General features: G+C 35.9%; 1 protein-coding gene across 2 annotated transcripts in view; it reads right to left on the bottom strand.

Annotated features, from left to right (window-relative positions):
• The window catches only part of si:ch211-269e2.1 (cohesin subunit SA-2), a 73204-nt gene extending 61374 nt beyond the window's left edge, over nt 1-11830 (bottom strand). For both annotated transcript variants that reach the window (XM_062061708.1, XM_062061709.1), the window contains exons 1-6: nt 11702-11830; nt 7195-7305; nt 7042-7114; nt 2578-2736; nt 2422-2518; nt 2275-2363 (exon numbers count right to left, since the gene is read on the bottom strand). In XM_062061708.1, the coding sequence (XP_061917692.1) occupies nt 2275-2363; nt 2422-2518; nt 2578-2736; nt 7042-7114; nt 7195-7247 (471 nt within the window). In that variant the 5' untranslated portion in view covers nt 7248-7305; nt 11702-11830. The remainder of the gene's footprint in view (nt 1-2274; nt 2364-2421; nt 2519-2577; nt 2737-7041; nt 7115-7194; nt 7306-11701) is intronic.
• Nucleotides 11831-12593: the final 763 nt, after the last annotated feature.

Raw genomic sequence — 12593 nt, 5'->3', positions numbered from 1 at the left:
AAGCACTCACCACTAGCTTGCAACGCATTTGTGTTACTCATACAAATATGTTAGAGCAGGGCAGATTGAGCAGAGTTTATAATTTCCTGTTAAAAAGTATGCCAGGCAGTCTACTAAAGGAGGACTATGTTATTGTTTACTTTATTACTCTAGTATACTCTGGACTGAAGTTGTGTGCCTTCATTGTTTTTGAGGCATGTTTAAGAAAATTTAAAAAATAATGCACTTTGTGAAAGTCAAAGTATAGTATTTCCCATAGTTGTAGTGGGTATCAGGATTATCTCAGGGAGAGCATGTCCCAAAGTCCAAACTGCTGTTTTGAGGCATGTTAAAAAAAAAAAAAAAGCACTTTGTGACTTCAATAATAAATATGGCTGTGCCATGTTGGCACTTTTTTCCATAACTGGAGTTGAAGTTGTTCTCTTATTTTGGAAAACCTTGTTACTTTGTTTATGCATCCAGCAGCAGGGCATCACAACAAAATTAGTAGGGATGTCCGATAATGGCTTTTTGCCGATATCCGATATGCCGATATTGTCCAACTCTTTAATTACCGATACCGATATCAACCGATACCGATATCAACCGATATATACAGTCGTGGAATTAACACATTATTATGCCTAATTTGGACAACCAGGTATGGTGAAGATAAGGTACTTTTTAAAAAAATGAATCAAATAAAATAAGATAAATAAATTAAAAACATTTTCTTGAATAAAAAAGAAAGTAAAACAATATAAAAACAGTTACATAGAAACTAGTAATTAATGAAAATTTGTAAAATTAACTGTTAAAGGTTAGTATTATTAGTGGAGCAGCAGCACGCACAATCATGTGTGCTTACGGACTGTATCCCTTGCAGACTGTATTGATATATATTGATATATAATGTAGGAAGCAGAATATTAATAACAGAAAGAAACAACCCTTTTGTGTGAATGAGTGTAAATGGGGGAGGGAGGTTTTTTGGGTTGGTGCACTAATTGTAAGTGTATCTTGTGTTTTGTGGATTTAATAAAAAAATAAAAAAATAAAAACAAAAACGATACTGATAATAAAAAAAACGATACCGATAATTTCCGATATTACATTTTAACGCATTTATCGGCCGATAAATGCGTTAAAATGTAATATCGGAAATTATCGGTATCGGTTTTTTTAATCAGTATCGTTTGTTTTTTTTTGTTTTTTTTTAATTAAATCCACATAAAAAACACAAGATACACTTACAATTAGTGCACCAACCCAAAAAACATCCCTCCCCCATTTACACTCATTTACACAAAAGGGTTGTTTCTTTCTGTTATTAATATTCTGCTTCCTACATTATATATCAATATATATCAATACAGTCTGCAAGGGATACAGTCCGTAAGCACACATGATTGTGCGTGCTACTGGTCCACTAATAATACTAACCTTTAACAGTTAATTTTACAAATTTTCATTAATTACTAGTTTCTATGTAACTGTTTTTACATTGTTTTACTTTCTTTTTTATTCAAGAAAATGTTTTTAATTTATTTATCTTATTTTATTTGATTCATTTTTTTAAAAAGTACCTTATCTTCACCATACCTGGTTGTCCAAATTAGGCATAATAATGTGTTAATTCCACGACTGTATATATCGGTTGATATCGGTATCGGTAATTAAAGAGTTGGACAATATCTGCATATCGGATATCGGCAAAAAGCCATTATCGGACATCTCTAAAAATTAGGCATAATAATGTGTTAATTCCACAACTGTATACATCGGTATCGGTTGATATCGGAATCGGTAATTAGGAGTTGGACAATATCGGAATATCGGATATTTGCAAAAAAGCCATTATCGGACATCTCTACTTATAATTTATTATTTATATTTTATTATTACATACATTTTATCATAGGTTTTGTATATTTTTTTTAGATGACATTAATTTGAGTTATTCTCCAGTGTTGGGGCCTCAAAGGTGGCGTCTTCCCTCAAATCATCAGTGCCATGCTATGTTTTTTTTGTTATTGTCAACAGTGCTCTGTGTGTGTGTGTGTGTGTGTGTGTGTGTGTGTGTGTGTGTGTGTGTGTGTGTGTGTGTGTGTGTGGGTGTGTGTGTGTGTGTGTGTGTGTGTGTGTGTGTGTGTGTGTGTGTGTGTGTGTGTGTTTTCTTCATTTCTTTTTTTGTTTTTGTGTACAGCATTTTTTGTTTGCCACTTGCGTGTGTATGAAAAGTGCTATATAAATACATTTTGATTTGATTGAGTATGCCCCCACCTATCCCATTACCTCATCCAAGTCTTCAACCAGCTCCTTCACCATCTTGTCCATGGTGTCACTGTCGCCTTTGGTGTGACACATTTCAGCAGTGACCACGCCTGCAGAAGCAAGATTTTAACTTCACGCCGAGAGACATTTAGCGTGACGCCGAATCACCTTTGCACCCGCAGCACTGGATGAAGAAGGTGATGAGGTCGAGGAGAGACGCTTCTCTGTCCGCCGCGTAGGCCTCCATCCAGCCGCCGATCACCGCCTGCTCAGACACCAATCAGGATGTGGTACGGCTGTGTTTAGTACAATTGCGTTTCCTACCCGCATGGCGCTCCTGCCCATGGTGATGACGTCAAACAGAGTGACGGCCTCCACATGAGGACGTTTACGCTTTCTAACGCTGCCGTATCTTCGCCGGCTTTTGGCATTTTTGCTTTTCGTGACATTCTCCGATTCCTCGGCAGGTCTTTTCCTACGCCTCTGTGGGTTAAACAAACAGAAACCGAAAAGGCTCAATTTTAGATTGCGCACTTTCAATTAGGCCAGGGTGATAAAATGATATCAATATATATCACAAGATACGTAATTGATATCAATAACAAACATGTTTAATAAAACGTCCCATAATTTTTAATCCTATTTGCCGGAAGAAAACGGAAGTTGCAAAGCAAGGTTGGGTGCACGAACAAAGGCACTGATCAATGCAGTTAATTTTGACGGCAGTTTTTAATTTAGTTTTAGTCAAAGTTTAGTCATCTGAATTGATTTAGTTGTAGTCTAGTTTTAGTTGAATAGATTCCTTAACATTTTAATTGACTAAAATGTAAGTAAATTTAGTCAACTAATGAATAAAGTATGAAGTACAACGCATCTTTGAAGTTGTCTTGAAACTAGAGATGTCCAATATTTTTGGCCGATAAATGCTTTAAAATGTAATATCGGAAATTATCGGTATCGGTTTTTTAATTATCGGCATCGTTTTTTTTTTGTTTTTGTTTTTTCTTGTTTTTTTTATTAAATCAACATAAAAAACACAAGATACACTTACAATTAGTGCACCAACCCAAAAAAACTCCCTCCCCCATTCACACAAAAGGGTTGTTTCTTTCTGTTATTAATATTCTGCTTCCTACATTATATATCAATATATATCAATACAGTCTGCAAGGGATACAGTCCGTAAGCACACATGATTGTGCGTGCTGCTGCTCCACTAATAGTACTAACCTTTAACACTTAATTTTACTCATTTTCATTCATTACTAGTTTCTATGTAACTGTTTTTATATTGTTTTACTTTCTTTTTTATTCAAGAAAATGTTTTTAATTTATTTATCTTATTTGATTTTTTTTAAAAAGGACCTTATCGTCACCAGACCTGGTTGTCCATGAAATTAGATTGTTTAAAGGGTTCTTAAAAACCAGGTCCAGTCCAGATTATATCCAGGTCGGGCTCAGCAACACACACCTTCATTTATGTACACTCAAAATTTGGGAACTTCAACAACAGATTGCATATAATCTGTAAACAAAATCAATATTTTTAAAATAAGCATTTGTATACAGTCCAGACTATGTCCAGGTCGGGCGAAGCAACACACACCTTCATTTATGTACATTCAAAATTAGGAAACACAACAACAGATTGCATATAATCTACAAACAAAATTACATTTTCAAAATAAGCATTTATGTACAGTTCAGATTATGTCCAGGTCGGACTCAGCAACGCACACCTTCATTTATGCAAATTCAAAATTAGGAAACACAACAACAGATTGCATATAATCTGTAAACAAAATTACATTTTCAAAATAAGCATCTGAGGACTTCCCATCTTTTTTTTTATGTTTTTTGGAATAATTATCGGTTTCAACCATATAACTTTTGGTATCGGTTTCAAAAAGTAAAATTAATGACTTTTTAAAACGCCGCTGTATGGAGCGGTACATATCCGGTAAAACACTTTGGGGCTGTTTCTTTTTTTTTTTTGTCATAAAAAAATACAATCATGCGTGCTTACGGACTGTATCCCTGCAGACTGTATTGATATATATTGATATATAATGTAGGAACCAGAATATTAATAACAGAAAAACAACCCTTTTGTGTGAATGAGTGTAAATGGGGGAGGGAGGTTTTTTGGTTTGGTGCACTAATTGTAAGTGTATCTTGTGTTTTTTATGTTGATTTAATTAAAAAAATATATACACTACCGTTCAAAAGTTTGGGGTCACCCAAACAATTTTGTGGAATAGCCTTCATTTCTAAGAACAAGAATAGACTGTCGAGTTTCAGATGAAAGTCCTCTTTTTCTGGCCATTTTGAGCGTTTAATTGACCCCACAAATGTGATGCTCCAGAAACTCAATCTGCTCAAAGGAAGGTCAGTTTTGTAGCTTCTGTAACGAGCTAAACTGTTTTCAGATGTGTGAACATGATTGCACAAGGGTTTTCTAATCATCAATTAGCCTAATGAGCAAACACATTGTACCATTAGAACACTGGAGTGATAGTTGCTGGAAATGGGCCTCTATACACCTATGTAGATATTGCACCAAAAACCAGACATTTGCAGCTAGAATAGTCATTTACCACATTAGCAATGCATAGAGTGTATTTCTTTAAAGTTAAGACTAGTTTAAAGTTATCTTCATTGAAAAGTACAGTGCTTTTCCTTCAAAAATAAGGACATTTCAATGTGACCCCAAACTTTTGAACGGAAGTGTATATATATTATTTATTTATTTTTTCTTGTCGATCCACGGCCCGGTGGTTGGGGACCACTGCTCTAGAGTACAGCTGTAACTTCCTGGCACTAAACCTGCAGAAAATAGTTCTTCTCAGGTTTCTCTATGTCAAGTGTCTTCAGGCTTTGTCGCTTCCCACACTTGAAAAAAGGAAAAACTTCAACTTGACTGGATTCCGCTCATTATTTTATTTGTTGAAAATAGGAGTAAGTGTGGTGGGGGTGGGGCATATAGATGATATCGACAGAGGATATACTATGGAGTATACAGGTGAAAAATCGGAAATACAGAATTAAGGCAAATATATATATAAAATTAATTCAAGTCAAGTCTCATAAGTAAAGTAACATTCAACCCATCCCAGGATTTAACTCAAATTCATTTTTAAAGTAGAATATTTTAAGTTATTTCACAATGAATTTTAGCACAAAAGTATATTTTAAGCAAGCATTCTGACTTTACTATAAGGCAGGGATCACCAACCTTTTTGAAAGCAAGAGCTACTTCTTGGGTACTGATTAATGCGAAGGGCTACCAGTTTGATACACACTTAAATAAATTGCCAGAAATAGCAAACACAAAATTGGCCCTAGTGTGTGAATGTGAGTGTGAATGTTGTCTGTCTATCTGTGTTGGCCCTGCGATGAGGTGGCGACTTGTCCAGGGTGTACCCCCGCCTTCCGCCCGATTGTAGCTGAGATAGGCTCCAGCGCCCCCCGCGACCCCGGAGGGAATAAGCGGTAGAAAATGGATGGATGGATAGCCAATTTGCTCAATTTACCTTTAACTCTATGTTATTATTAATAATTAATGATATTTACACTTAATTGAATGGTTTAAAAGAGGAGAAAACATGAAAAAAATGACAATTACATTTTCAAACATAGTTTATCTTCAATTTCGACTCTTTAAAATTCAAAATACAACCGAAAAAAAGAAGAGAAAAACTAGCTAATTTGAATCTTTTTGAAAAAATAAAAAAAAGAATTTATGGAACATCATTAGTAATTTTTCCTGATTAAGATTAATTTTAGAATTTTGATGACATGTTTTAAATAGGTTAAAATCCAATCTACACTTTGTTAGAATATATAACAAATTGGACCAAGCTATATTTCTAACAAAGACAAATCATTATTTCTTCTAGATTTTCCAGAACAAAAATTTTAAAAGAAATTCAAAAGACTTTGAAATAAGATTTAAATTTGATTCTACAGATTTTCTACATTTGCCAGATTTTTTTTTTAAAATTTTAATCATAATAAGTTTGAAGAAATACTTCACAAATATTCTTTGTCGAAAAAACAGAAGCTAAAATGAAAAATTAAATTAAAATTGATTTATTATTCTTTACAATAAAAAAATATTTTTTTTACTTGAACATTGATTTAAATTGTCAGGAAATAAGAGGAAGGAATTTAAAAGGTAAAAAGGTATATGTGTTTAAAAATCCTAAAATCATTTTTAAGGTCGTATTTTTTTTCTAAAATTGTCTTTCTGAAAGTTATAAGAAGCAAAGTAAAAAAATTTATGAATTTATTTAAACAAGTGAAGACCAAGTCTTTAAAATATTTTCTTGGATTTTCAAATTCTATTTGAGTTTTGTCTCTCTTAGAATTAAAAATGTCAGGCAAAGCGAGACCAGCTTGCTAGTAAATAAATACAATTTAAAAAATAGAGGCAGCTCACTGGTAAGTGCTGCTATTTGAGCTATTTTTAGAACAGGCCTGCGGGCTACTTATCTGGTCCTTACGGGCTACCTGGTGCCCGCGGGCACCACGTTGGTGACCCCTGCTGTAAGGCATATAAAATCAGGTTTGCATTTTTTTTCTTGGTCCTTATTTTCGATAGGTCATATAAAAATATCAATAATTTTCGATATAGACCGATATAAAACACTGTTATATCGTGATACAGTTTTCAGCCATATCGCCAAGCTTTACTTTCAATACACTATTGTATCACCTCTACTTAAAAATTGGTAAAATACTGGAATATGGGACCCTTAATGACAAAAGAAGAAGAAAAACACTTACTGCCCTCTTTTGTCTGTTCTCATTGCCGGACTCTTCAGCTGCAGAGGCCTCATCGCCATTATGTGCGCTATTACTGCAAAGAAAAAAAAGACACAAATGACTGCAGCGTCGATTAAAAATAAATGACCTCGTGGAGGAAAGATGAAAACAAACCTCTGCTGCTCAGAGGGTCTGGATGCAGCTGCAGACACGGGGTCAGGTATCATGACCTCCTTCACACAGCAGCACTCAGGTAATTTGCTTCATTTAGAAAGCCACTTCGGTCTAAAAGAAACAAGAATACTGGGGTAAAGTTACAAGACACCCTAAAAACCTGAAAGGTTTGGTTGTTATCATCAGTCATCAACAATTGAGAACAGAGAAATGGATATTGGAACAGTGTAGGTCTGACTTGGTAGGAAATGGACAGCAAGTAGTGGACATAGAGAGAGAGAGAGAGAGAGAGAGAGAGAGAGAGAGAGAGAGAGATCAGAAGGCATAAGAAAAAGTATCTGCATTTGATTGATTATTAGCAATCCGGGGAGGGTGTTAGTTTAGGGTTGTAGCTGCCTGGAGGTAAACTTTTATTGCGGTTTTGAAGGAGGATAGAGATGCCCTTTCTTTTATACCTGTTGGGAGTGCATTCCACATTGATGTGGCATAGAAAGAGAATGAGTTAAGACCTTTGTTAGTTCGGAATCTGGGTTTAACGTGGTTAGTGGAGCTCCCCCTGGTGTTGTGGTTATGGCGGTCATTTACGTTAGGGAAGTAGTTTGACATGTACTTCGGTATCAGGGAGGTGTAGCGGATTTTATAGACTAGGCTCAGTGCAAGTTGTTTTACTCTGTCCTCCACCCTGAGCCAGCCCACTTTGGAGAAGTGGGTAGGAGTGAGGTGTGATCTGGGGTGGAGGTCTAGAAGCAACCTGACCAGCTTGTTCTGGGATGTTTGGAGTTTAGATTTGGGGGTTTTAGAGGTGCTAGGGTACCAGGAGGTGCATGCGTAATCGAAAAAGGGTTGAACGAGAGTTCCCGCCAGAATCCTCATGGTGCTTTTGTTGACCAGAGAGGAGATTCTGTAGAGAAATCTCGTTCGTTGGTTGACCTTTTTGATTACCTTGGTTGCCATTTTATCACAGGAAAGATTAGCCTCTAGAATGGAACCTAGGTAGGTGACCTCATCTTTCCTGGTGATAACAATGTCACCCACTTTTATAGTGAAGTCATTGTCACTTTTACTATGACCTATTTGTTCAACTATTACAAATGGCTTTACTTCAGTAGTGTTTCTGTGGGTCATTAGAATGTCTCACTTACCCTAATTCATGCCTCTACTTCTGTGTGTTTCAACCTTTTTTGAGCCAAGGCACATTTTTTGCTTTGAAAAAATTCGGAGGCACACCACAAGCAGAAATCATTAAAAAACGAAACACAGTTGACAGTAAAAAGTTAAAGTCAATTGTTGGGTATGACTTTAAAGCATAACCAAGCGTGCATCAATGTTGCTCTTGTCTCAAAGTAGGTGTACTGACACCACCTGTCACATCACGCCCTGACTTATTTGGAGTTTTTTGCTGTTTTCCTTTGTGTAGTGTTTTAGTTCTTGTCTTGAGCTCCTAATTTGGTGGCTTTTTCCTCTTTTTTTGGTACTTTCCTGTAGCAGTTTCATGTCTTCCTTGACCGCTATTTAGTGATGGGTCCGGCAACACCGATACATCGGCGCATGCGTCGGGCTCATAGAGCAAAACCCTGTGTCGGTGCGCGTACCGCTTTTAGAAAGTCACGTGACCGGTCACGAGCTGTTTCGGTCACGTGACCGATACGCGGACTGTGTCGAACTGACGCCTGCGCGCCAAACTGTGTTTATAAGGAAGCGCATCTGTCAAGGAGATGCTACTGCCAACAGAATCGCCGCACTTCCGTCGTTGGTCTTTTGTAATTTATCGTCGACGGAGATCATGGAGCAGCCTCAGGCAAAAAGAAAGATTTCAGCCGTGTGGGAATATTTTGATCATACACTACCGTTCAAAAGTTTGGGGTCACATTGAAATGTCCTTATTTTTGAAGGAAAAGCACTGTACTTTTCAATGAAGATAACTTTAAACTAGTCTTAACTTTAAAGAAATACACTCTATTAGGGATGTCCGATAATGGCTTTTTGCCGGTATCCGATATGCCGATATTGTCCAACTCTTTCATTACCGATATCGATATAAACCGATACCGATATCAACCGATATATACAGTCGTGGAATTAACACATTATTATGCCTAATTTGGACAACCAGGTATGGTGAAGATAAGGTACTTTTTAAAAAAATGAATCAAATAAAATAAGATAAATCAATTAAAAACATTTTCTTGAATAAAAAAGAAAGTAAAACAATATAAAAACAGTTACATAGAAACTTGTAATTAATGAAAATTTGTAAAATTAACTGTTAAAGGTTAGTACTATTAGTGGACCAGCAGCACGCACAATCATGTGTGCTTACGGACTGTATCCCTTGCAAACTGTATTGATATATATTGATATATAATGTAGGAAGCAGAATATTAATAACAGAAAAAAACAACCATTTTGTGTGAATGAGTGTAAATGGGGTAGGGAGGTTTTTTGGGTTGGTGCACTAATTGTAAGTGTATGTTGTGTTTTTTATGTGGATTTAATAATAAAAAAATAAAAATAAATAAAAAATAAAAAAACGATACTGATAATAAAAAAAACGATAACGATAATTTCCGATATTACATTTTAACGCATTTATCGGCCGATAATATCGGCAGACCGATATTATCGGACATCTCTACACTCTATACATTGCTAATGTGGTAAATGACTATTCTAGCTGCAAATGTCTGGTTTTTGGTGCAATATCTACATAGGTGTATAGAGGCCCATTTCCAGCAACTATCACTCCAGTGTTCTAATGGTACAATGTGTTTGCTCATTGGCTCAGAAGGCTAATTGATGATTAGAAAACCCTTGTGCAATCATGTTCACACATCTGAAAACAGTTTAGCTCGTTACAGAAGCTACAAAACTGACCTTCCTTTGAGCAGATTGAGTTTCTGGAGCATCACATTTGTGGGGTCAATTAAATGCTCAAAATGGCCGGAAAAAAGAGAACTTTCATCTGAAACTCGACAGTCTATTCTTGTTCTTAGAAACGAAGGCTATTCCACAAAATTGTTTGGGTCACCCCAAACTTTTGAACGGTAGTGTATATCGGAAAAAAAGGTATTTATGTTCATTTCCTTGTCGTTTCATCCTGTTCTCTCAAAGTTTCCACTTGATCTATTAGAATTCAAAATCTCTTCAAAATGATTCTTCGTTTACTATTCATATTTTCTGCAGGTTAAATGTCGCATTTGTACGACAGAATTGTCGTACATTAACAAATCCACCTCCTCAATGCTGTCAGCCGGAGAAATAATAACTAAGAAGAGAAATCGTCTAAAATATAATACGTTGGAAAAACTGTTTTTTTTTAATAAAAATGTGTAAAAAAAACAAACATTCCCAGTCCACAAGCATCCTCATTCACAACACCTTCTCTTAGATTTCCATGTTATGATACATGATCACATTATTTATTGACTGTATCTAAAAAAGATAAAAATATATTTTTATTTAAATGAAGATATTAAATAATCCTAAATGAAATACAATGACTTGGTTTATATTATTGTATATACTAGGTCTTAAAATCAGTGTCAGTTGAGTCGGTCCATAGGTTGCCTGTAGGGATTTTTAACGTCCAGCAGATGTCAGTATTTAGTGACACAGTATCAATGCAGTTTTGCAATGTGTCGAAACGCTTAATTGACGCCTCATCAACCCATCACTACCACTACTCCCAACACCTGCTTTGTTTTAACAATCAAGAATATTTCAGTTGTGTTTATCCTTCTTTGTGGGGACATTGTTGATTGTCATGTCATGTTCGGATGTACTTTGTGGACGCCGTCTTTGCTCCAGAGTAAGTCTTTGCTGTCGTCCAGCATTCGGTTTTTGTTTACTTTGTAGCCAGTTCAGTTTTAGTTTTCTTCTGCATAGCCTTCCCTAAGCTTCAATGCATTTTCTTAGGGGCCCTCACCTTTTGTTTATTTTTGGTTTAAGCATTAGACACCTTTTTACCTGCACACTGCCTCCCGCTGTTTACCGACATCTACAACGCAATTAGCTACCGGCTGCCACCTACTGATATGGAAGAGTATTACACGGTTACTCTGCCGAGCTCTAGACAGCACCAACACTCAACAACAACACATAATGTGCAGACTATAATTACTGGTTTGCAAAAAATATTTTTAACCCAAATAGGTGAAACTAGATCTCCCACGGCACACCAGACTGTATCTCACGGAACACTAGTGTGCCGCGGCACAGTGGTTGAAAAACACTGCTTGACTTGGGGTAACTTGTGTTACCATTTGCTGCTCTACACATCAAATGGAGCTCAACAGTTTTACAAGAACGGAGCACTTTGTTGTTGGACACTTCGGTAGAGTGATGTTTTGTTCAAGGGAAATTAACGCTTTAGAGACCAATTAGATATACACCAAACTAGCTTAAACATACCATCCCAGAATGAAACATGTTTATAATGTAGCTTCGTGTTATTTACCCTCAACAACTCAAGACGTGACCGACATTTTTAAAAACTGTTGAAACTTACCGTAACCGTAGCGGTCCATTTGTCGGCGAGACTCCGTTTGTGTCTTATTTTTATTTAAACTTATAAGCACCAAATAATACAAACGTTTGGGTGGATCTCCTACACCTTTCTTTCGCTCTCACAGTCAAGTTTACTGGACAGCCAAACCGGTCTTGATTGGCTGCAAGACCAAGATTCAGTTTTGTGATTGGACTGTTGGATATGTCAATCACAGTTAAGGCCCTCCCCCCCCACAGCTTGGTCAGAAGGGATTGTGTGAGTTGTGCTGCATTCAGGTAACTTTTAGAGATGGGATTTATGGAATGTTGGCTCTTAAAGGAACCGTTCCTTTCAAATAGCCGTTCAAAATACTTTTTTAAAATCAAGGACACAGTCAAAGGTAGAAGTTGTGAGATTTACATCAACTAATTTAAACTTAAACAGTATACACAATTTGTGGGAATTATTCTGAAACAATAATTTAATTTGATTTTTGTCTTTGTAAACATGCCATAAAGTGTTGCCATATCGCATCCATATTCGTTGACAATGAGCTCATTAAAACTTTTGTGATCAAATGTACAAAAAACTATACAAATAATATATAAAATAATTGACACGATAAAAAAATTGAATGCAAAATTATACTAGTCTACCTGGTGTGAACTAATTTACAACATGCCTGGGCAATTTTTTATTAAAATAGCTCGCAAACAAAAGACTCGACTCGTTCACAACAATAACATTGGAAAAACTTTTTCTCTGATGCTATCAATTATTATTTATTAGTATTATTATTATAATTGTAAACTTCCTACCTTAACAAAACTGCTTCTGTTTTTGGTAATACCGTATTTTTCGGAGTATAAGTCGCACCAGAGTATAAATCGCACCTGCCGAAAATGCATAATAA

The sequence above is a fragment of the Entelurus aequoreus genome, linkage group LG10, assembly GCF_033978785.1.
Source record: "Entelurus aequoreus isolate RoL-2023_Sb linkage group LG10, RoL_Eaeq_v1.1, whole genome shotgun sequence".
Lineage (NCBI taxonomy): Eukaryota > Metazoa > Chordata > Actinopteri > Syngnathiformes > Syngnathidae > Entelurus > Entelurus aequoreus.
Note: the sequence above shows the minus strand (reverse complement) of the source record. Positions and strands in the feature narration are given on the sequence as shown.